This window comes from Pipistrellus kuhlii, unplaced genomic scaffold, assembly GCF_014108245.1.
Source record: "Pipistrellus kuhlii isolate mPipKuh1 unplaced genomic scaffold, mPipKuh1.p scaffold_m20_p_2, whole genome shotgun sequence".
Lineage (NCBI taxonomy): Eukaryota > Metazoa > Chordata > Mammalia > Chiroptera > Vespertilionidae > Pipistrellus > Pipistrellus kuhlii.
Genome location: NW_023425515.1, coordinates 94,490,442 through 94,517,440, shown reverse-complemented (window position 1 = coordinate 94,517,440; position 26,999 = coordinate 94,490,442). Strand labels below are relative to the sequence as shown.

The 26,999-nt window shown below is 38.8% G+C and overlaps 1 protein-coding gene across 7 annotated transcripts in view; it reads right to left on the bottom strand.

The window, feature by feature from the left end:
* Window positions 1–26,046, bottom strand: part of HLTF (helicase like transcription factor) — a 113,647-nt gene extending 87,601 nt beyond the window's left edge. For 4 of the 7 annotated variants that reach the window (XM_036444933.2, XM_036444935.2, XM_036444934.2 and 1 more), the window contains exons 1-2: window positions 25,838–26,044; window positions 24,045–24,255 (exon numbers count right to left, since the gene is read on the bottom strand). In XM_036444933.2, coding sequence (XP_036300826.1) covers window positions 24,045–24,255; window positions 25,838–25,857 — 231 coding nt within the window. In that variant the 5' untranslated portion in view covers window positions 25,858–26,044. Of the gene's footprint in view, window positions 1–24,044; window positions 24,256–25,837 lie in introns of all 7 variants that reach the window. The other 3 variants (XM_045584104.1, XM_045584103.1, XM_036444938.2) reach the window with 3 other exon arrangements.
* Window positions 26,047–26,999: the final 953 nt, after the last annotated feature.

Here is a 26,999-nt window from a genome sequence, read left to right as displayed (position 1 = left end):
CAAGTAGAGTCACAAATCCAAACAGGCAGCCAAAATAAGGAGACAAAGACCACCCCCAAATTAGAGAACAAGAGAATTCCTCAGAAGAAGAGACAATTAAAGCAGATATTAAAAAGAAAATAAAAAATATCTGAGCCCTTGCTAGTTTGGCTGAGAGGATAGAGTACTGGCCTGCAGACTGAAGTATCCCAAATTCAATTCCAGTCAAGGGGACATGCCTGGGTTGTGGGCTCAATCACCAATAGGGGGTATGCAGGAGGCAGCCGATCAATAATTCTCATCATTGATGTTACTAAATCTCTCTCCTCCATTCCTCTCTGAAATCAATAAAATTATATTAGGAAAAAAATTTATCTGAAAATTATTTCAGATTAATGATCGTAAAGATGCTCAATACCATGGAAAAGATAGAGTTAACTATGAAAACAGAAATAAAGAATGACATAGCACAAACATAGAACACATTGGAAGGAATACACAGCAGATTAGGAAAAGCTGAAGATCAAATCAGTGAATAAGAAGACAGGGTTGAAAAACCACTTAATAGGAGAATCAAAAAGAAAAAAAAAACTATTTAAAAAAAGGTGGACAGCTCAAGGGAGCTGCGGCACAACATGAAACCTAACAATATAGCATGGTGCCAGAAGAGGCAGCAAGAGAGAGAGGATATGTTTGAAGAAATAATGGCAGAACATTTCCCTAACCTGGCAAAGAAAAAAAGTCACACAAATTCAGGAGTCACAGAGAACCCCAAGCAAGAAATCAAACAGGCCTACACCAAGATACATCATAAGAAATGCTAAAAATTAAAGACAAAGAGAATCTTAAAGGCGACAAGAGAACTGTTACCTACAAAGGAGCTCCCATAAGACTGACTGACACCTGATTTCTCATCAAAAACTCCACAGGCCAGAATGGAATGGCATGAAGTACTCAAGGTAATAGAAAGCAATGATCTGAAACCAAAATTACTATATCCAGCAAGGCTTTCATTCACAATAGATGGCCAAATAAAAAGCTTTCCAGACGGGAAAAAAAAAAAAAAAAAAAAAAAAGGCTAAAGAAGTACACCACCACCAAGCCAGCACTGCAAGACATGCAGACATGCTAAAGGGACTTTGATGTAATGAGAAGAAATAGAGAGAGAAATCTAGATGTACAGAATTAAAATGGCAATAAATAAGTATCTATCAACAAGTAAATGGATTAAATGCTCTAATCAAAAGGCATAGGATAGCTAAACGAATACAAAAATGTGACCCAACTATAGGCTGACTACAAGAGACTCACCTCAGAACAAAAGACTCACACTGAATGAGAGTGAAGGGATGGAAAACAATTTTCCTAGCAAATGGGAATGAAAATTAAAAGCTGGGGTAGCAATGCTCTTATCAAACAAAATGGACTTCAAAATGAAGGTCATCACAAGACACAACAATGGTCACTGCATAATACTAAAGAAATCTATCCAAAAAGAGGATAAAACACTGATAAAATGCATACACCTAATATAGGAGCACCTAGATATATATCTAGATATCTCTATATCTGTATAGATATAGAGACCTATATAAGTGTTTAGAGACCTATATAAGTGTTTTTATATATATATATATTTATATATATATATATAAACACTTATATAGGTCTTTAACAGGTAGATTGACAAAAATATAGTCATAGTTAGGAACTTTAAAACCTCACTGACTTCACTGGATAGGTCTTCCAGAAAGAAACTTAACAAGAAAACAGTGACTCTAAAGAACACACTGAATTCGATGGATTTAATTGACATTTGTAGAACATTTCACCCCAAAGTAGCAGAATATACATTCTTTTCAAATGCACATGGATCATTCACAAAAATAGATCTCGTGTTAGGACACAAAACAAGTCTCTACAAGTTCAAAAAAATTGAAATTATATCAAGCATCTTTTCAGATCACAGTGGAATGAAATTAGAAATGAACTAGAGTTAAAAAAAACAAAAACAAAAAAAAAAAAACAAACCCAGAAGCACTCATTCAAACACATGGATGTTAAATAGCATGTAATTAAACAATGAAAGGATTACCAATGAAATCAAGAAAGAAATCAAGAACTTCCTGGAAATTAATGAAAATGAACACATAACAACAAAATCTCTGGCACACAGCAAAAGCTATCCTGAGAGGGACATTGAAAGCACTACAAGGATACCACAAAAAAAAAAACAAAAAAAAACCAAGAAATATGAAGTATCAACCCTACAACTTAAAGAACTAGAAAGAACAAAAAAAGTCCAGAGTAAATGGAAGGAAAAAATAAAGATTAGAGCAGAAATAAATAACAGAGACTAAAACAACAATACAAAAAATAAATGAAACCAACAATTAGTTCTATGAAAGGATAAGCAAAATTGATGAACTATTAGCAAGACTCATCAGGAAACAAAGAGAAAGGACCCAAATAAGTAAAATCAGAAACAATAACCACTGACACCACAGAAATACAAAGGATTGTCAGAAAATACTATGAACAACTGTATGACAACAAGCTGGACAATGTAGAGGAAATGGGCAAATTCCAAAAAATATACAATCTCCCAAAACTGAATCAGAAGGACTCAGAAAGCATGAATAGGTCAATAATAACTGATAAAATAGAAGCAGTAATCAAAAAATTCCCAGCAAGCAAATGCCCACCCAGGTCCAGGGGGCTTCACAGAGGAGTTTTACCAAACATTCAAAGACGAACTAACACCTATACTCCTCAAAATATTTTTAAAAATCCAAGAGGAAAAAACATTTCCAAGCTCTTTTTAGGAGGCAACCATTATCCTAATTCCAAAATCAGACACAACAAAGAAAGAGAATTCCAGGCCAATATCCCTGATGAACAAAGATGTTAAAATCCTCAGCAAAATACTAACAAATCAGATACAGCAATATATTAAAAAGATCATACACCATGACCAAGTGGAATTTATTCCAGGGATTCAAGGCTGGTACAATATTTGCAAATCAATAAACACTATACATCACATAAACAAAGTGAAAGACAAAAATAACATGTTCATATTAATAGACGCAGAAAAGAAACATTTAATAAAATTCAACACCAATTTTTTTTATTAAAAAGGTCTCAGAAAAGTGGGAATAGAGAAAGCATATCTCAACATGATAAAGGCCATATGTGACAAACCTACAACTAAAATAATACACAATGGGGCAAAAACTAAAACCATTTCCCCTAAGAACAGGAACAAGAAAGGGATGACTGTTTTCACCACTTTTAGTCAACACACTGAAAGTCTGAGGCACTGTGGCCAGACAAGAAGAAATAAAAGGCATCCAAATTGAAAAGGAGGAAGTAAAACTCTCATTATTCGAAGATGACATGATATTGTATGCAGAAAACCTTAAACAATCCACAAAAAAATATTAGATTTAATAAATGAATTTGGCAATTTAGCAGAATACAAAATCAACACCCAAAAATTGATGGCTTTTTTATACACCAATAATGAAATCTCAGAAAGATAAACTAATGAAAAAAATCCCATTTACGATTACAACAAATATATTAAGATACTTAACAATAAACTCGACCAAGGAGGCAAAATGTACTCAAAATACTATAGGATATTGAAAAAATAGATAGAAGATGATAAAACCAAGAAGAATATACCACATTCATGGATTTGTAGAATCAACATCATTAAAATGTTGATTCCAAAACTTACATGGAATCACAAAATACCTCAAATAACTGCAGCAATCTTGAGAAAGAAAAACAAAGTTGGAGGAATCACAATACCAGGTTTCAAGTTCTACTACAAATAGTACTGCCACAAGAATATGCATGTAGATCAATGGAACAGAACAGAGAACCCAGAAAATGACACAAGCCATAACATTCAATTAATATTTGACAAAGAAGGCAAGAGTTTCTTCAATAAGTGGTGTTGTGAAAATTAGACAGTACATGCAATAAAATGAAACTAGACCACCAACTTATACCATATACAGAAAAAACTCCAAGTGGATAAAAGACTTAAATGTATGCCAAGAAACCATAAAAACACTAGAAAAAAACATACACAGCAAGATCTTAGATGTATCTCTTAGCAATATGTTTATAGATACATCTCATAAAATAAAAGAAACTAAGGAGAAAATAAACAAATAGGACTACATCAAAATAAAAAGTTTAAGCACAGCAAAAGAAATCATCAAGCCGAGACTGGTTTGGCTCAACGGATAGAGTGTCGGCCTGCGGACTGAAAGGTCCTGGATTCGATTCCAGTCAAGGGCATGTACCTCGGTTGCAGGCACATTCCCAGTAGGGGGTGTGCAAGAGGCAGCTGATCAATGATTCTCTCTCATCGATGTTTCTAACTCTCTATCCCTCTCTGTAAAATACCAATAAAATATATTTAAAAAAAGGAAAAAAAGAAAAAGAAATCATCAATACAACGAAAAGAGAGCCCACTGTATGGGAGAACAAATTTGGCAATGATACATCAAATAAAGGGTTAATATCCAAAATATGTAATAAACTCAAACAATTTAACAAAAGGGAGACAAACATTCCAATTAAAAAATAGGCAAAGGACATATATAGATGTCCAAGAGACATGAAAAAAACTCCAAGTTTCTGATCCTCAGAGAGATACAAATTAAAACAACAATGAGGTATCACCTCACACCTGTCAGAATGGCTACCATCAAACAATCACCAAATGACAAGTGATAGCAAGAATGTGGATAAATGGGATCCCTAGTACACTGTTGGTGGGAATGCAGACCGGTGCAGCCATTATGGAAAACAGTATGGAGTTTCCTCAAAAAATTAAAACTGGAGCTCCCATTTGACCAGTAATCCCACTTCTAGGAATATATCCCAAAAAATAAGAAGCACTAATCACACAGAATGTATGCACTCTTATGTTCATAGCAGCACAATTTATAATAGATAAGATCTGAAAGCAGCCCAAATGCCCATTTATATAGATAAAAGCCTACGCAACCGTTTGTTTGACCAGTAGCTATGACCTGCACTGACCACCAGGGAACAGACACTCAATCCACAAGCATGAAAGCATGGAAAATACTGATAAATCTCATGGAAAATACTGATAAATTTCTAAGGGAAAGGTGGGGGGACGGGGGGAGAGATTAACCAAAGATCTTATATGCATACCAGAGGCCCGGTGCACGAATTCGTGCACCAATAGGGTTCCTTGGCCTGGCCTATGGGGATTGGGCTGAAACTGGCATTCTGACACCCCCTGAGGGATCTCATATTGTAAGAAGGCACAGGCCAGGAAAGGGACCCCACTGGTGTACAAATCCATTCACTGGATCTCTAGTCAGTAGATAAATGAATAAAAAAGCTGTGGTACATTTATACCATGGAATACTATCCAGCAATAAAAAAGAAAAATATCTTACCCTTTGAGACAGCATGGAGGGACCTGGAGAGTATTATGCTAAGTGAAATAAGTCAATCAGTGAAAGACAAGTATCACATGATCACACCCATATGTGAAATCTAATTAACAAAATAAACTGGTGAATGGAGTGGATTGAGAAACAGGGAAGCATGAAACAGAGTGTGGAATCTAAGAGGGAAGGCAGCGGAGGGTGAGCAGGTAGTAGGAAATCAACCAACAACCTTCGGTTGCATATATGCATAATCCATGGACACAGACACTAGGGTGCTGAAGGCTTGGAGTGTGGGTGAGGACCCAGACTACTGGGGTCAATTGGGGGAGGGGGGTAAAAAGGGAACATATGTAAAACTTTCAACAATAAACATTTTTTTTTTAAGTACGCTGGATAAAGTGGAGGATCAAATCAGCTATTTGGAATAAAAGGTAGAAATAAATACCCAATTAGAGCAGCAAATAAAAAAAAAAAAGAATTAAAAACAGGAAGAGAGCTTTAAGGGAGCTCTGGGATAACATGAAATGTAACATCTGCATTGCAGGAATACCAGAAGGGGAAGAAAGTGACCAAAATTCAGAGAACCAGTTTAAAGAAAAGCCAGAAAACAACCCTCAACTGGTAAAGAAAAATGTCACCCACAATCAGGGGGCACAAAGAGTCCCAATCAAAATAAACCCAGAGATCCACACCTAGATACATCATAATTAAAAAGGCAAATGTTGCCGAAACTGGTTTGGCTCAGTGGATAGAGCTCATCGGCCTGTAGACTGAAGGGTCCCAGGTTCAATTCCTGTCAAGGGCATGTACCTTGGTTGCAGGCACATCCCCAGTAGGGGGTGTACAGGAGGCAGCTGATCGATGTTTCTCTCTCATCGATGTTTATAACTCTCTATCCCTCTTCCTTCCTCTGTGTAAAAATATCAATAAAATATATATTTTTTAAAAATAAATTAAAATAAATAAATAAATAAAAAGGCAAATGTTAAAAAAAAGAATCTTAAAGGCAGCAAGAGAGTGATACAAAATTACCTACAAAGGAGTTTCCATGAGAATGTTGGCTGACTTCTCAAGTAAAACACTTCAGGCCAGAAAGGAGTAGCATGAGTTATTCAAAGTAATGAAAAGCAAGGGTTTAAATCCAAGACTACTGGATCCAGGAAGGCTATCATTTAAAATTGAAGGAGAAATAAAAAGCTCTCTAAACAAAAAAAGGAGTACATTACCAACAATGCAAGAAATGTTAGAGGGATTGCTTTAAGAAGAAAAGGAGAAAAAGAGAATCACAGGCATAAAGAAAATTAAAATGGCAATAAATAAATACCTATCAATAACCCTAAATGTAAATGGATTAAATGCTCCAGTCAAAAGACATAGGGTGACTGAATAGATAAGAAAACAGAGTCAATATATATGCCGTCTACAAGAGACTCTCTCAAAACAAAAGATACAGAATAAGAGTGAAGGGATATAAAAATATACTCCATGCTAATGGATAGGAAAAAAAAAAACTGGGTTAGCAATACTCATATCAGACAAATAGACTTCACAACAAAGACCATAACCAGAGACAAAGAAGCCACTTCATAATAGCAATGGGAATGATTCAACAAGAAAATATAATTGTTGTAAACATATATGCACCCAATATAGGAGCACCCAAGTACATAAACAAAAAAAAAAAAACCTCTTGATGGACTTTGAGAAATTGACAGCAATACAATCATAATAGGGCACTTTAACACCCCAGTAACAACACTGGATAGATCTTTCATAAAGAAAAAATAATAATAATTAATAAATAAATAAATTAACAAGGAAACAGAGGTACTAAGTGACATACTAGATCAAATTGATTAATCAATATTTACAAAATATTACATCCCAAAGTGGCAGAATATACATTCTTCTCAAGTGCACATGGAACATTCTCAAAGACAGACCACATGGTAGGGCACAAACAAGTCTATACAAATTCAAGAAGATTTATATAATGCCAAGCATCTTCTCAGATCACATTGGCATGAACTTAGCTACAAAACAAAAACAAAGAAAAAAGAACACTCAAGAACAAGGAGGCTAAGAAACGAAAAAAACATTCACTACAGGGAAGCTAAATGAATGGGTTAGCAATGAGATCAAGCTAGAAATTAAAAACTTACTGGGGAAAAAAATGAAAATGAACACACAACCACCCAAAACTATGGTACATGGCAAACGCAGTTCTGAGAACAAAGTTCCTAGAACTACAGGCCTACCTCAGGAAATAAGCAAAAGCACTGATAAGCTATCTAACTCTACAATTTAATGAATTAGAAAGAGAACAGCAATAAAAGCCCAGAAGAAGTAGAAGGAAATAATAAAGATCATAACGGAAATAAAAGACAAAAAAAATAGTATTAAAGACCAATAAGTCCAAGAGATGGTTCTTTGAAAAGTAAACAAAATTAATGAACCCCTAGCCAGCCTCATCAAGAAACAAAGAGAGAGGACCCATATAAATAAAAACAAATGAAAGAAGAGATATAACAATGGACACCACAAAAATACAAAGGACTGTGAGCAAATACTATGAACATGTAAGTATATGCCAACAAACTAGACAACCTGGCAAAATGGACAAATTCCTATAAACATGCAATCTTCTGAAAATCAGGAAGAATCAGAAAACCTGAGTAGACCAATAACAACTGATGAAATTGAAGTAGTAATTTAAAAACTTTCAGCATTAAAAAGTCCATAGATGGACTCATAGAATTTTACCAAACATCCAAAGAAGAACTAACACATAGTCCTACAACTACTGCAAGAAATTCAAGCAGAAGGAACACTTTCAAGTTCTTTTTACAAAGCCATCATTATCCTAATTCCAAAACACTACAAAGAAAGAAAATTAGAGGCCAATATCCCTGATTAACACAGATGCTAAAATACTCAACAAAATATTAGCAAAGCAGATGCAACAATATGTTAAATTCACAGAGCTAGAACAAATACTCCTAAAATTTATATGGACCCCAAATAGCTGCAGCAATCTTAAGAAAGAAGAAGGAAGTAAAGATATCACAAATGGATGATCAAATGGGATTTATGTCAGGGATGCAAGGCTGGTACAATATTCATAAATCAATAAATGTGATACATCACATAAATAAAAGATAAAAACCACATGACCATATAACAAATGCAGAAAAAGCATTCGACAAAATCCAGCACCATTTTTTGATAAAAACTCTCAGTGAAGTGGGAATAGAGGGATCATACCTCAACATACTAAAGGCCAAACCTGCAGCCAACAAATAGTAATGGCAAAAACTACAAGTAAACACTTTATTTTTTTTTCCTTACTTTTTATTCACTATTTTTTTTATTTTTATTTTTTAAATATATTTTGTTGATTTTTTACAGAGAGGAGGAGAGGGAGAGAGAGTTAGAAATGTCGATGAGAGAGAAACATCGAACAGCCACCTCTTGCACACCCCACACCGGGGATGTGCCCGCAGCCAATGTACATGCCCTTGACCGGAATCGAACCTGGGACCTTTCCGTCCGCAGACCAACGCTCTACCACTGAGCCAAACCGGCTTCGGCACAAGTAAACACTTTAATAACAGGAACAAGACAAGGATATCCATTTTCACCACTCTTACTCAACATAGTACTGGAAATTTAAGCCACAGCAATCAGACAAGAAGAAAAGTTAAAGGCATCCAAATTGGAAAGGAGGAAGTAAAACTCTCGTTATTTGGAGATGACATGATATTGTACATAGAAAACCCTAAAGATTCCACCAGGAATCTACTAAACTTAATAAATGAATTCAGCAAAGTAGAAGGATACAATCAATATTCTCAAATCAATGGAATTTTTATACAACAATAATGAACTCTCAGAAAGAGAAGATAAAAAAAGTAATCCCATTTACCATTGCAACAACAAAAAGTAGATACCGGGGCAATGGGGGGATAAGGACATGTATGTATTACCTTAATAAAGAAAAGAAAAAAGTAGATACCTAGGAATAAACTTAACCAGGAGTTAAAAGACCTGTACTTGGAAAACTATAGAACATTGAAAAAAGAAATATTTGAAGAAACAAATACATGGAAATGTATACCATGTTCATGGACTAGAACAGGGGTCTTCAAACTTCTCTCATTATGAGAATCCCCTGGTGGAGGTGTTAAAACACAGATTCCTGATAGCACTTCTTATAGTTGGGATCCGGGAATCTGTGTTTTAACAACTCCATCAGGGGATTCTCATAATGAGAGAAGTTTGATGACCCCTGGACTAGAAGAATTAACACCCATTAAAATGTCTATACTATCCAAAGAAATGTACAATTTGCCGAAGCCGGTTTGGCTCAGTGGTAGAGCGTCGGTCTGCGGACTGAAAGGTCCCAGGTTCAATTCCGGTCAAGGGCATGTACCATGTTTTCGGGCACATCCCCAGTAGGGGGTGTGCAAGAGGCAGCTGGTCGATGTTTCTCTCTCATCGACGTTTCTAGCTCTCTATCTCTCTCCCTTCCTCTCTGTAAAAAATCAATAAAAGAAAAAAGAAATGTACAATTTGATGAAATCACAATTAAAATATCAAAGGCATAATTCACAGAGCTAGAACAAATACTCCAAAAATTTATATGGAACCATAAAAGACTCAAAATAGCTGTAGCAATCTTGAGAAAGAAGTAGAAGTGATCACAATGCTGGATATCAAACTACTAGTGGCCCAGTACACAGATTTGTGCAAATTGAAAGAAAATTAGTTAGAAGAAATATTTTAACATTGCTATTCACCCTTTCTCTATAAGTGTCAGAGATGAAAGAAAATTAGTAAAATAAGTATGAAAATAAGATATAAATTGATTAATAACAACAAAGGCATTGATATAAAAACAATGACTTAGGAATACACTTAACCGATAAGGTAAAAGACGTGTACTTGGAAAACTACAGGAATTTGAAAAAAGAGATAGAGAAAGATATAAACAAGTGAAAGAATATACTATGTTCATGGGTTGATAGAATTAACATCAATATTAACATTAAAATGTATTGGGTCGGCAACTAAGTAATTGCGTATTTTTAAAAGAAAATCAAAGACCATTTTTTCATGGAACTAAATAACTTTATTCTGTAATGTATTGCCCATTTTGATCAATGACCTTTTGCCATCTTTCAGGCAGCATCATAATCCCACGTTCAAAAAACTTCTGGTTTTTATTAGCAAAAAACTGAATCAGGTACGATTTGACATCATCATCATTATTGAAATTTTTACCATTCAAGGAGTTTTGTAAAGATCGAAACAAAAAGTAATCAGATGGTGCAAGGTCAGGACTATATGGTGGATGTGGCAAAACATCCCAACCAAGCTCCATTAATTTTTGCCGAGTGACCAAAGATGTGTGTGGCCTTGCATTGTCATGATGGAATACAACACCTTTTCGATTTGTCAATTCGGGCCACTTTTCTTCAACTGCATTGTTTAATTTCGTTAGTTGTTCAATGTAGACATCAGAATTGATCGTTCGGTTGGGTGGTAAGAGTTCAAAGTAGACAATTCCTTTGTAATCCCACCAAACTGATAACAAAACCTTCTTTTGATGAATATCAGCTTTTGATGTTGTTTGAGTTGGTTCACCTGGCCTGCTCCACGATCTTTTCCGCTTGATATTGTTGTAAACAACCCATTTTTCATCGCCAGTTATCAGTCGTTTTAAAAATGGATCATTTTCATTAGGTTTCTTTAGCAAATCGCAGCTGCTAATGCGTTGCGTTAACTGTGATTCTTTCAGTTCGTGAGGAACCCATGTATCGAGTTTTTGAACATAGCCAAGTTGTTTTAAGTGATTTTCAATGCATGTATGTGATACATGAAGCTTCTCTGCAATCTCACGTGTTGTACTGTGACAGTCCGAATTGATTATTGCTTTGATTAGGGCGTCATCAACTTCAACTGGACGACCAGAGCGTTTTTCATCTTTGAGTGAAAAATCACCAGAACAAAATTTGGCAAACCAATTTTGACACTGCCGTTCTTTTAAGGCTTCGTCACCATAAACAGTACATAACTTTTAATGAGCTTGCGATGCATTTTTCCCTTTGCGGAAATAAAAAAGCAAAATATGACGAAAATGTTCCTTTTGATTTTCCATTTTTCAACGAACGCCAAACGAAAACTACAAAACAGATCAAAAAACTTTTTTTACTGATTAACAGCTGAATAGCCAACTATCAAATAACAAAATGTGTTTTACATTTGTACTATGTCTGCAAACCTAAAAATTCAACTGAAGCCATATATGTGCGAAACCCGCAATTACGTAGTTGCCGACCCAATACATACTACCCAAGGCAATCTACCGATTTAATGCACTCCCTATTAAAATACTAAGAGCATTATTTCGCAGATCTAGAACAAATACTCTAAAAATTTATATAGAACCAAGAAAGACCCTGAATATCCACAGCAATCTTAAAAAAAAAAAAAAAGAAAGAAAAGAAAAATTGGAGGAATCACAATACTAGATATCAAGTTATATTACAAAGCCCCTGTAATCAAAACAGTCTGGTACTGGCACCAGAACAGGAATATAAATCAATGGAAAGAACAGAGAACCCAGAAATCAACCCAAGCCATTACACTCAATTAATATTTGACAAAGGAGCCAAGACATACAATGAAGTCAAGATAGTTAGTCTCTTCAATAAATGGTGTTGGGAAAATTGGACAGATACATGCAAAAAAATGAAGCTAGACTACCTACACCATTCAAAAGAATAAACTCAAAATGGATAAAAGACTTAAATATAACTTACAAAACCATAAAATTCCTAAAAGAAACCACACACAGCAAAATCTCAGACATTTCTGGTAGCAGTATGTTTAAGGATATATCTCCCAGGGCAAAAGAAACTAATCATCAACAAAACAAAAAAGGAGCCCACTGCATGGGAGACCATATTTGGCAATGATACATCTAATAAAGGTTTGATATTCAAAATTTTTAAAAATATATTTTATTGATTTTTTACAGAGAGGAAGAGAGAAATAGAGAGCCAGAAACGGTGATGAGAGAGAAACATCAACCAGCCGCCTCCTGCACACCCCCCACCGGAGATGTGCCCGCAACCAATGTACATGCCCTTGATTGGAATCTAACCTGGGACCTTTCAGTCTGCAGACCGAGGCTCTATCACTGAGCCAAACCGGTTTTGGCTGATATTCAAAATTTATAAGGAAATTGTACAATTTAACAAAAGAAAGACAAAAAATCCAATTATAAAAATGAGCTAAGGACCTAAATAGATACTTCTCCAAAGTGGACATAAAGACCAAAAAAAAAGATATGAAAAAATGCCCAAAGTCACTCAATCAGAAAACCAAAAAGAAAACACAATTTTAAAACAGGAAGATCATCACAGAGAGACACAAATTAAAATGACAATAAGATACCATCTCACACCTGTCAGAATGGCTACCATCAACATATAAACAAATGACAAGTGTTGGTGAGGATGTGGAGAAAAGGGAACCCTAGTACACTGCTGGTGGGAATGCAAACAGGTGCAGCCATCATGGAAAAGAGTATGGAGTTTTATCAAAAAATTAAATATGGGACTGCCATCTCACCCAGTGATCCCACTTCTAGGAATATATCCTATAAAACCTGAGACACCAATCAGAAAGGATATATGCACCCCTATGTTCATAGAAGCATAATTTACAATAGCTAAGATGCTAAACAGCCAAAATGCCCATCAGTAGATGAGTGGATAAAAAAAGCTGTGGTACATTTACACCAGGGAATACTATGCAGCAGTAAAAAATATAAGGGTCTCTTACCCTTTGATACAGCATGAAGGGACCTGGAGAGTATCATACTAAGCAATATAAGCCAGTCAGATCACAAGTATCATATGATCTCACTCATATGGGGACTCTGATGAACAAAAGAGATCCAGAGACTTAGAAGCACTGAACAGACTGCAATTTCAGAGGTTAATGTGGAGGAGGGTGGGAGGGTGGGAAGTGATCAATCAAAAACCTTGTGTCTATTATATATATATATATATATATATATATATATATATATATATATATATATATATGACACATACATATATAAATCCTATATAATAAAGATGAAATATGCAAATTGACCATCACTCCACCACAAATAAGGGGTGCACGGAGCAGAGGAGGGGGGGGTTTCTATTACACAAGATGGCTGTATCCACAGTGGAGGCTGAGTTCCTGTATTGAGCCTTAATGAGAAATCAGCAGGGACCTGAGGCTGCGCCTCCCATCACCCCCATGGGGCTTGACAAGGGATCTCAGGCTGCATCCCAACCCAGGCACCAGGCTGGGAGACCTCAGGCCACACCCTTCACCCTGGCGCCAGGCCAGGGGACCTCAGGCCGTGCTCCCCACCCAGCAGGGATTGACGGGGGACCTCAGGCTAGGTCTCTGGCCCAGAAAGACTTTATGGGGGACCTCAGGCTGCGCCCCCCTCCCAGTGGGGCTTGACGGGGGACCTGAAGCTGTGCACCCTACCCGGCAAGGCGTGACCTGCAGCAGGGTCTGGATCTAGCCCAATCAGGGAGGCCAGCCGGGTCTGAGTCTCACACAATTTAGAGGCACACGTGGGTGGGGGGGACTTGACTCTGGGTCCAATGGTGCATCCCAGACTCTGACAGGAGGGAGATTTTCATATACTTTTACTAATTTTCTTTCATCTTTGACACTTCTATTATATAGAAAGGGCAAATAGCAATATTAAAATATTGCCTTTAATTAATCCCTTTTAATGTGCATGAATTTCACGTACTGGGCCACTACTATATATATATTCAATATATAGCCTATCTAATAAAAGAGTAATATGCAAATTGACCATCACTCCAATACACAAGATAGCTGCCCCCATGTGGACACAAGATGGCCACCACAAAATGACCAGCCAGCAAGGGAGGGCAGTTGTGGGCAATCAGGTCAGCAAGGGAGGGCAGTTGGAAGGACCAGGCCTGCAAGGGAGGGCAGTGGGGTCATTCAAACCTGCAGGGGAAGGCAGTTAGGGGTGACCAGGCTGGCAGAGGAGGGAAGTTGGGGGCAACCGGATCTACAGGGAATGGCAGATGGGGTGGACCTAGGCCTGTAGGGGAGAGCAGTTTGGGGAGGCCAAACCTGCAGGGGAGGACAGTTAGGGGTGACCAGGCTGGCAGGGGAGCAGTAAGGCATTAATCAGGCTGGCAGAGGAGTGGTTAAGGGGTGATCAGGCTGGCAGGCAGAAGCGGTTAGGAGTAATTAGGAAGGCAGGCAGGTGCACAGAGCAGAGGAGGGGGGGGGTTTCTGTAACACAAGATGGAGAGCCAGCAGTCCTGGATTGTGAGAGGAATCACAGATTGGAGGGTGCAGGCTGGGCTGAGGGACACACCCCCCCCCATGCATGAATTTCGTGCACTGGGCCTCTAGTACATGTACACACACACACACACACACACACATTCATAAGCCATGGACACAGACAATAGGGTGGTGAAGGCCTAGGGCAGGGGGAAGAGGTGGGATAAAAGGGGGTCAAGGGGGGAAAGAAGGGACCTATGTAATACTTTCAACAATAATATTTATAAAATATACTAGAGGCCCGGTGCACAAAATTTGGGACCCCTATACAGAGGGCGCAGCCAAGGGTTCACTCAGCCCCAGCTGCACCCTCTGCAATTCAGGACCCCTACACCTTTTTCTTATCTAGCTAACCTCTTCATATTTAAAAAAGTTAACCGAAATATCATCTACTCTAGGAAATCCTCTTTGAACAAATGTCTTTACAATCTGTACTATTTTCATAGTATATCATTCTTTTTAACAGCTACTTAGAGTAGATGCAATGTGGTTTCCATTCTTGCATCTGAATTTTTTCTTCTTGCTCTTGTAATAGCAAAGCTTATCCAATTTACATTTTCCCATTAAGGGCTTATATTTAGTTCAGTTTCTAGTTGGTTCCCTGTTTTTTTTTTTTTTTTTAAGCAATAAATTTGGGTTGTGATAGTAAGCCTCACTTGTAATCAAGCCTGTAGGTCTCCCTATCTGAATATTTCTATAATACCTATCACGTTAGCATACTAGAGATAGTGTTCGTTTATAGAAAATAACAATAAATGTCACTTGATCATTTGATCTTCTAGTAATATTTTGTAGCAAGATGAATTATTCTAGTCATTTAACTACTAGAAAACTGAGGCATACAGAAATAAATCACATTGAGCAATAAAGAATGATTCAAATATCAAAGCATAGTACACTTAGGGCCTCCCTTATCCTGTGCCTCAGATATCATAGCATAGTACACAGTTCACATGGAACTCAGCTTCCTTTAAAATAGGAAGGGATGCCATACTCATGAAGCAGCTACTTCCACACATATTTTTCTTAATTTAATTCACAGTACATACTCTTTGTACTAGTTATTGGAAAATCATCCTAGCAATTGCCTCTGTTCCTCTCCGAATTGTTGCCTTACATTCTGATGTTATTACTGTGCTTTTATCACCCACTGGCTCTAATAAGATTGTGAATTTTTTAAGGGCAGAGATCATGACTTGAGCTTGTGTTTCTCTGTCATGGTGCCTAGATAAAATACTCAAATGCCATCCAGTCCAAATAACTGTGATTAGAGAGGCCCACTGTTGCTGGAGACCTCTGATTTTTATTTAAGGTGTCTCACTTGTTCCGCACCTTTACAGAGGGGTGAATAGGGGCTGAGGAAATTTGAGGAAACCCAGACAGAATTCTCCTCCTAAGAGATTTTGCTAAACTGGCACTGGGACCACCTGGCATTTGTCCAATTAAAATCCGACACACAGCAGTAACAAAGGCACTGGTCTCCTACTGCTAATGCGTGGGGATCAAACCCCAGCCTGCAGGAACTCACCCTCAGTCAGGACCAGGCCGGTGGATAGACTTGGGCTGGTGCTCCTAACTCTGGGGAGAGGGAGACTTCCCGTGGCTTCAGGCTAGAGACCCTGGACTCCAGGCCCCCAAACAGATCCCTAGTGCAGGTTGGTCAGCGGAGTGGCTTCTCCTCCTGGAATTGAGGGGCAGGTTGGCCTGGCCTGTTCACCGTTATCTCAGGGCAACTGAGCCTGGGCTCTTTGCCTCATGATCGTGGGGCAGCTGGGCCTGGCTTGTTCGTCCAGTGGTCGAGGGGCAGCTCACCCTGGCCTGTTCGCCCTGTGATTGTGGGGTGGCGTGGCCTGGGCTCTTCGCCTCGGAATCTCAGGGCAGCTTGGCCTGGGCTCACTGCTTTCTATCAGCTGCAGCTCACCAGTCTCCTATGGGCTGGGAGGAGCTGACCAGTCCAACCCATAGCATGTGGCAGCAGGTGTGAAGGTTGCCACAACAACCCAGCACTGACTTCTGATTAGTCAGCCTTTGGTCATGATCGGCAGTTACAAGTTACAACCCTGGGCTTTTATTATTAGGAAAACATAAACATTTTTTTAATCATAAAGTGATTACTATAATATTTATTTATACGTAATTTGGTTGTGATTTACATACAAACGTTCATAGAGTAAAGTGTGGAAGGCACAATAAAAGGAATAAATTTTGGTTCTGGATCTTAGACTTTAGGGATATTTACTGCTTTTACTTTTGGCTATTTTTTAAAAAAAAATTTTAATTTTTCCATCACTATTTATCCCCTTACACCCTCTTCCATCTCCTCCCACTTCCCTCTCCCCGACTATTGTCCATTTCCATGAGTTCTTTTTTTGCTCTATCCCTTCATGCCCTCGTTTTCCCCCACCCTTCCTCCTGGAAACCAATCACTGTCTCACTAATAGAAAGAGGCTGGTCAACCTTGAAGCTCTGAAAGGTCAGAGCCAACCACGCCCTATCTAATTGAGACAATAGTAACTGAGGCAACTTCCCCCTCATGTAAATCCTTACTGATATGATAATCCACTTATTACCTGCCTAAGGGCTATGGGTGTTTCCCAAAGCTACTTAAGGGTAATGGGTGTATCCCATAGCTGCCTCAATAAAAGGGATAGCAAGGCCAGAGTCTAGAGAGAGTCTTCCCACTAGAGGTTGACTCCCTCCTGGCCCCCCATTTGTCCCAAATTAACTCTTTTCTAGTCTCTCTCCATTTTAGTGTGTGGCCTCCTCCAGAAACTGGACCCTGAGTGGGCCATAATCACGCGTGTCGTGTTAAGGGTTCCCACACCTTCCGAAGTCTTTTAGCCATTTCACACTTAATGAACATAGATTATTTATAAAATAAATACACATTTTAAAAAATAATCAGCCCATTATTTTGTTAGCTTACCAGTATCACAGAAATTATTCTAAGATCAACAAACAATGATTGTTCTAAGATCAATAACAACCATAATCTAATATTTTACAATGGCTTAAAAGTAATTTATAAAGTGATATGAGTATTGGGGGGGGGGGGGAATAGCACAAATCAGAAATAGGAAAGCTCAGGGATGGATTTGAGAGCTAGAGAATCATCTAACTGGATATGAAATAACAAGCTGATAGATTTCAGGAAAAAAGTTATGAAAGAAAAAGAAGAACATAAAAGTGTACAGTCATTGTAAAAAACATAGCTAAGGAAATAAAAAATGAAAAATGAAATATAAAAAATAAAAAATGAAAAACAGAAAAGTGAAAAAATATGATAAACAGGATTCCAGAAGAATCAATAGGCATATCTATGGCAAATATATATACAGAATCTAACATAGAGAGAGTAGAATAGAGTCCCTTAAATAAAAACAAGCTTTGGAAAAAGTAAACATTTAAAACTATAACTAAAAAAAATTTTCTGAAATAGAAGAAAAGGAACACTCAGCACTAAGATATAGCTTAATAAAACTATTGGACTTTCAAGATAAGGAAGAATACCTTTTAGTTATCTGTGCAAAAAAAATAAATCCAGTTCACTTATATAGAAAAAAAGATCCTATTGGCAGAATTCTTACCAGCAAAATTGTATGCAATGTCAAAGTTATCATGGAGAGCAAATATGGGTCAAGGATTTTTTTATATTCAGCAAAACATCAAAAGTATAAACAGCACAATTATGAGTATAGAAAAACTTTGTTCTTTCCTAAGGAATTTTCAAGGGAACATATTTCAACACATTTCCAATCACAGAATGATTTTATAAGTTCTAATATAAAGAAAATATGGGAGAATGAAAGACAGACACACCCAGGTCATGAAGTCTTTCCTACGAATTCTCCTGCAGAGCATGCTTCAAACAATGATTTGAGAAACTTCAACATAAGAAAAATATGGAAAGAAACTAAGATGGCGGCATAAGTAAAAACCTAAACTTGCACTTGCCTCAGACAACCACTTCAAAACTACAATTAAAGAAAAAACAGATATTATCCAGAACAGGAAGGCTGGCTGAGTGGAAATTATACAACTAGAAGAAAAGAGAAAAGCACACTGAGACTTGGAAGAGGTGCGGAAGTGAAGTGAGGAGGTACAGAGGCGATCACAAAAGGGACTAACAGCTGAGTACAGTGGTGCCTCGCATAAAGAACGCCTCGCACAGCGAACGCTGCACACAACGAACTTCATTTCATGATTCATACAACGAACTTCGTTTCACACAACGAAGTCGCCCGAGCTTCCACGACTGCTTCGCCCGAGCTTCCAAGATCGCTGCCGATGTATTGCATCCTTCCGCGCAGGCACTGCAGGCAGTCGTTAGTCACTGCGCTTAACTTAAGCACGTATCGCGGCAATCGTTCTTCATTACGAATTAAATCACGCACGTATCACAGCAGTCGTCCTTTTAAGTTAAACTCAATATTTTTTTTATATCATGATGTATCTAAATAAAAATAATAACAAAAAATTTATCTTTTTTTATGTCATCTTAGCATATTTTATGCTACAGAACGAATTATTTTTTTTAACATGTACTGTTATGGGAAAACGTGTTTCACATAACGAACTTTTCGCATAACAAACTTGCTCCTGGAACGAATTATGTTCGTTGTGTGAGGCACCACTGTATGCTATTGTCTTTTTCAATTGGGAGGGAGACACAAGCTCCAGACTACTCTGAACTCCACTTCCAGGGGAGACTCTCAGGACCCAGACTCATAACGAGAAAAACTGGACTGACTGGCATTGGGCCAGAACACGAGGGGGCTTTCTCTCAAAGGTGCTTGCAGTGATAATTGTTCTTGCATGGTGCTTGGGGACAAAGATCCAGGAGCCTCTTTAGGGCAGGGTTGGCTGGCAGCCATTGCTGTTTGCTCCACCCTGGTGATTCCCTGAGACACCACCCCACCCAATTTACAACTTTACCCAAGCTGTGCACAGAGACTTTTACATATGAATGGCCTGATCCTTTGCAACCTAAAACCTAACATACTACAGCTGAGTCTGAGAGCCCCAGAGCCTCCAAGAAGGCCCAAGGCTCCACAGCAACTTGCATTGCTTCACAGCTGGGCCTCATCTGGGCACCTCCAAAGCACAAACAAAAAGAAGGAATCTGCAGATGTCTCTGTAGCTCCTGCTGGGTGGCCTCACACAGTGGCTGACATTGCATCTCCTTGGAGATCCAACAGCCAGTGTACCCAGTGGTCAGAGTGAGCCTATCCAGATTACAACTCTTCAGATCCATAAGAGATACTAAGGGGGCAGACTCAGTGAGCACCAAAGCCCCACTGAAGCAAGTCTTTTCCCATAAGGGTGTCTCCTGCACAGATGTTCTCCCATCTTAGACACAACTGATCTCACAGCCAATTGGCCTGGAGGTCAATTCCTCCCAGTGATACCAACAACAATCAAGGCTTAATTACAAGACTGTGCACACAGCTCACACAGGGGTGCACCAAGAGTGTCCACCTCAGGTTATTAGGGAGGCTGAGCCACTGGGCCCTAAAAGACAAAACCACTCTATCAACACAGGGAAGCAGCCAAATTTTGGAGACAAAGAAACAGGCCATGCTGAAACCGATTTGGCTCAGTGGATAGAGCATTGGCCTGTGGACTGAGGGGTCCCGATTTTGATTCTGGTCAAGGGCGTGTGCCTTGGTTGCAGGCACATCCCCAGTGGGAGGTGTGCCAGAGGCAACTGATAGATGTTTCTCTCATCATCGATGTTTCTAACTCTCCATCTCTTTCCCTTCCTCTCTCTGTGGAAAATCAATAAAATATATTAAAAAAAAAAAAAAAGAAAGAAAGAGGCCAGAAATGAAAGAAATGGAGGAAAGCAAACTACTGAATACAGAGTTCAAAACCACAGTTATAAGGTTACTCAAGAATCTTCTATTTTTGCATTGGCATTGTTTGCAATTGTTTTTAATTTTAGAGCCCTATTGTTGATGTTTAAATTTTATTTTAATTAGTAAAAAAAAAAAAAGGTGAGATGTAGAGAGCCTCCTGAGAAGGCACGTAGACATTCTTTTAATTCTTTTCGGCTGAGCCCGAGGGCACTGGCAGAATCCTCTTATCAGTGCTGATTTCTTAATCCATGTGCTTGGAATGAGGAACAAATAGGACCTTGACTCAGCCAGGTCTCCATAAGCTAAATCTTGTACCAAAAAATAGGGAGCTTACCCAGATTTTGATGAATGGGATCTGAGCACACCAGAAGCTCCTTTTGACCTTAAACTCCCCTTTGGAAGCCAATAAAAAAAAAAAAAAAAAAAAAAAAGGCAATCAAAAAACCTGATGAACAATAGTAACTGTTGAATATAATAGAATCAGAGGTATGGAAGGGGAGTGGACTGATGATTCTCAGGGAAAAGAAGAGTGGGGGGTGAGGGAAGAGACTGAACATAAATTGTGCACCTAAGGATGAGGACAATGGGGGATGGGGAAAGGGCAGAGAGTGGGGTGGGAACCTGGTAGAGGGGGAAAAAAAATGAGGAACTTTTGTAATAATATGAACAATAAAGGTTTATTTTTTTAAAAATACAAATAAAAAAATAAAATAATCTTCTAGAAACCTCCGAGAAATTTAGTGAGACTCTCAAGGATATGAAAAAGGACCAACTAGAAATTAAGCATACACTGACTGAAATAAAGAATAATTCTCAGAGATCCAACAGCAGACTAGAGGATTCCAAGAATTAAGTCAAAGATTTGAAATACAAAGAAGCAAAAAACACACAACCAGAAATGCAAAAAGAAAAAAGAATCCAAAAATATGAAGATAGTGTAAGGAGCCTCTGGGACAACTTCAAGCATACCAACATCAGAATTATGGGGGTACCTGAAGAAGAGAGAGAACAAAATATTGAAAATCTATTTGAAGAAATAATGACAGAAAACTTCCTCCACCTGTTGAAAGAAATAGATTTATAAGTCCAGGAAGTACAGAGAACCCCAAGCAAGAGGAATCCAAAGAGGACCACACCAAGACACATCATAATTAAAATGCCAAGAGCAAAAGACAAAGAGAAAATCTTAAAAGCAGCAAGAGAAAAACAGTTACCTACAAGGGAGCACCCATACAACTGTCAGCTGACTTCTCAACAGAAACTATGCAGGCCAGATGGGAGTGGCAAGAAATATTCAAAGTGATGAATAGCAAAAACCTACAATCAATATTGCTCTACCCAGGAAAGCTATCATTTAGAATTGAAGGTCAGATAAAGAGCTTCACAGGTAAGAAAAAGCTAAAGGAGTTCATCACTATCAAACCAATTATTATATGAAATGCTGAAGGGTATTCTTAAAGAAGAGAAAGAAGAAAAAGGTAAAGATAAAAATTATGAACAACAAAGTGACAACAAATACATATCTATCAACAAATGAATCTAAAAATCAAGTGAATAAAAAATCTGATGAACAAAATAAAGTGATGAATATAATAGAATCAGGGACATAAAAAGGGAGTGGACTGACAATTCTCGGGGGAAAGGTGATGAAGGGGGTGCTGGAAGAGATTGGACAAAAATCCTATATCTATGGACAGTAGGGGAGGGAGGTAAGGGCAGAAGGTAGGGTGGGAACTGGGTAGAGGGGAGCTCTGAGGGGAAAAAAGAGGAATAACTGTAATAATCTAAACAATAAGGATTTATTAAAAAGAAAAATATTGGGAGAACAGAAAACTGACAAATTTAGAACTTTCCATAGAACAGATATAGTTTCTTCAACAAATCAATGACATGAAATAAAAGGGGGTTTAGGGATAGGGATGACTTACGAGATGTAACAACCATATGCCATATATAAATTTTATTTTGATTCTGATTTTTCTTGAATCAAGAAAACTGATTATGGAATAGAATGAGAAATTACTAATTTTGTTATGGGTATAAAGTGATAAGATTTTTAGTATAAAAGGACAGATGAAAAGAAAAAAAATGAAACAAATGTGCAAAAAGCTTGTTAACTGCTGAATCTGAATCATAGGTATATGCAGTTTATTGTATTATTTTACTTTTATGCATGTTTGAAATGTTTCATAATCAATTAAAAAATAAAACTAGAATTATATTATCCAGGTAATACAGAGACAGTATAGACAACCATAACAAAGACAACTACTTACCAGAGAAATAATATATTCTCTATCTCTAGCTATACATGCCTATCTATGTATCTCTCTCTCTCTCTTTTTCTTTCTCTCTTTCTCTCTCTCTCTCTCTCTCTCTCTCTCTCTCTCTCTCTCACACACACACACACACACACACACACACACACACACACTGATGAGAATAGAAATAAAGACAAACACGAGAAGAAAAATTGGTAGACAAAGAGACAAGAAAAAAATACCTAAGAAAGACAATTCCCCTATGTAGTAAGAGTTATCTTCCTAAAATAAAAATATTAAAATATAGCCCATGAGGTCAGAGATGGATTCCTAATCAGTCAAGGCACATGCACAAGTTGCAGACTCAATCCCCAGAAGGGACATGCAGGAGGCAGCCAATCAATGATTCTCTCTCATCACTGATGTTTCTATTCCTCTTTCCCTCTCCTTTACATTCTCTAAAATTAATAAAACCATATATTCTTTTTTAAATTAAAGAGTAGGAATGTGCTGAGGGGCAGAAGAAGAGAAAGCAATGGACTGACTTGGAAGTCATTTTATAAATGTACATTACAGTTTTTGTGCCTTTTGGGCAAATCATATAACCCTCCTGAGCTTCAGTTCTTCAGTTATAGAAAGGAGAGAATAGATGCCCTATATATCTCAGAGTCAATGTAGCCATTAAATGAGACCATACACAAAATCATGCTTTGTATATTACAACTATGATATAAATGTAAAGAAATATTAGTCATTAAATATTTAACTCTTGACCATATATATTTCAATTACTTAAAGTAAGCACAAAATTAGCCCTAACTGGTTTGGCTCAGTGGATAGAGCATGGGTCTGTAGACTGAAGGGTCCTTAGTTCGATTCCGGTCAAAGGCACATGCTGGGGTTGTGGGCTAGATCCCCAGTAGGGGGCAGTCTCTCTCTCCCTCTCCCTTCCTCTCTGAAATCAATAAAAATATATAGTAAAAAAAAAAAAAAAATTAATGCACATATCACCATCTAATTTTTATTTTCTAGGTTAATACCATAAATACATCACATTTTAACTTAACATCTAAGGTTATACTCACTACTCCAGTGTAATAACGTAGTCCAACTACATGGCTTCTCAAAGTTCCAAATAAAACTGAATCTAACTCTTCATCACTAGTTAGGAAGTCATCTGGAGGAATAATATCTTGGAACTCAAAACGGGGAAAGGAAGTTGGATATGAGAGGCGTGGAAAATTTCCATGGACTCCGCCATTCTGGACAGTCTGCAAGTACTTCCGAACAGGATCTCTATTTAAAAAAAAAAAAAAGGCAGAGGAAAAAAATTTAAATCAAGTATTTCTCAAAGACCATACCATATTCATAGGCCAATTGTTTTCTCACACTTTATTTCAACAAATTAATTCTTATGTGGGAATTTCTGTATAAAATTAAGAAAATGTTACTCTAGCCCTAACCAGTTTGGCTCAATGGATGTAGCTTCTGGCCTGCGGACTCAAGGGTCCCAGGTTTGATTCAGGTCTACGGCATGTACTCTGACACAGTAGGGGATATTACAGGAGGCAGCTGATTCATGTTTCTCTCTCCTCGATGTTTCTAACTTTCCCTCCCTCTCCCTTCCTCTCTGTAAAAAATAAATAAATAAATAAATAAATAAATAAATAAAATATGTTTTTTAAAAATAAGTGTTACTCTAGTTAATGCAGGATTTGAGTCAGTTGGGGAGGAAACCTGCCTATTTAGTAATGCCTCTTCTAACCAGATATTCAAAATGAAAAACCCAATAAGGGTTCACAAATCTTTTTCCTAGTGATTATCTATTTAAATTATATGTGATGTCTGTAACTTTCTTTATATGCCAAAATTTCAATGGAGATTGAGCTAGGAGACTTGCAAATATAGAACTATTATTATATGTGAAGCAGTTTACATAATTACAGATAACACATTCAGCATCCATTACTTTATTTTTTTAAATTTCTTTATTGATTAAAGTATCACATATTTGTCCTCATCCCCCCCATTCCCACGCATGCCCCCACCCACCTGTTGTCTGTGACTACTGGTTAGGCTTATGCATGCACACAAGTCCTTTGGTTGATCTCTTCACCTTTACCCCCACCTACCCCTACCTTCCCTCTGAGGTTTGACATCCATTACTTTAATTCCTTCCTTTTCTTATTCAGGTATTCAAACCATGCCACCATCAAAGGCTGAATGACCTAAAAGCCTCCCATTCCAGTTGGTTTTAGGGTAACTTTAATCCCATTATCAATATCTATTTCAGGAGCGGCGCATGTAAACCAATTTGGATACTGAAAAGCAAGGGGGAAGTCAGCTGGGGGCCTTCCAGGATGTTTCCACTCTCCTGAAACCAGATGGAAGGTACTTCCCTGCGTTTTCCTTGCAGGTCATGCAAACCTCTTTTGGCACCTCTGCAAATATATATTTGCTCGTCAGGGTATGCACATAAACTGTGAGCTACTTAGGATCAAGAGCTGTCCTACTAGGCTCTTTATTCCTAGCACAATGCCTAAAGCACAGTGCGTTTCTAATGGGTGTTTTTGCTGAATAAAACACAGTAGAGATCCCCGCTAAGGATTGGAGCTTTGAGCCCCAGAACCCTCCCATTCCCCATAGCCCTTGACAGATATTTCTCCAAGGCCCTGGAGCCAGACTCGCCTGAGGAGCCTCTCCTCACCAACCAAAATTATGCGTTTAATTCTACCGAAGATATATGAGCCACCAGCAAAACGAATACATGCGTCCAAATCGCACGGGAACCGCGAAAGGAACGCGGGGAAGATCAGGCTCATTTGGGGGCACCACCAGGCCGTTACCCTCCTTCGTCCAACCCTCTCCATCCCTTCACCTCTTGAACATCCGGGACATGGCGCAGGGTGGGTGACGAAGGTGACGCTAGGCTGCCCGGGGTCGTTCTCGAGCCGCCTGGATACACCTCCTTGCAGGGCTGCAGCCCAGAAGTCGGCAACGCTTTCCTGGCGCTGGAGGAAGGGCGAGCGGCCAAGCTCAGAGGCGCGGAGCCTAATGGGACGCGGAACCCCCGCCTTCCAACAACAACCTGGGAAGCCGCTTTGGCTTGTAACTGGCACCGCGGACACTCAATCACTCGGAGGGGCCTAGGAGGGTGAGCCAATCAGAGTACTGAAGGGAGGGCAGCTGCGCCCAGCTCCTCCATTCAAAGGCCGCGAGGCGGGGTCCGGGCTGCAGGGGAGATTCATCCGGGTTCTTCCCCGCGCGAGGCGGCTGCGCGGGAAAGTCCGGCGATCCCACCTGCCCGGTGCGGCGCCGGGTTTGTTGGACTCCCCGCCTGAAACAGAGGGAAACGATGCTCCTTTTCGCTGTGTTCCCCAAGTCCTAAGCCTCAGCCCACTCCCCAGGCCTCGCTGCAGCCTGCTTGTAACTTCCTCAGCTGATGCTGATGTTAATCTACGCAATAATAAAAGCGTAATATGCTAATTAGACCGGAGGTCCTCGGCGGGGAGCAGGGGCCCTGCGGGAGCCGGTCCCAAGTGCCTGCAGGTGGGCCAGGGAAGGAAGGCCTACTCTTGCAGAAATTTCGGGCATCAGGCCTATAGTATATAATAGGGTTTTCCACTGAATGAACTCCATGATTTATGAGCGGTGGGGGTAAGCGAAATAATTTCACTTCCTGCGATAACCCTGTGTAGTTGCCTTCAAAATACTCATTTTAAACCCGGCGGGGCTAAACTTTGAGACACGCTGAGTTCAGAAGAGCTTCGCTGGAGTTCAGATTTACGGAGTAACCTCTCCATCTCTGTTTTTAAAGGAACATTTTCATTTCCAGAACAGGAAAACCATAAAATGTGGCGATTGCTGAAAGTGTTGGGCTAGCGATCAGTTGCCCTTGAGGGTCGGAGCTGTCCTGGAGAGCCCTGAGGAAGAGTGTTTTCTCCTGGTTGCCTGCTTCTGAGAGTCTGACTAGAACCAGAGAACTGTTGGCTTTGGGTGGGTGGGCAGGGCTGGTCTCAGTGCGCTTGGTGGGCACTGAT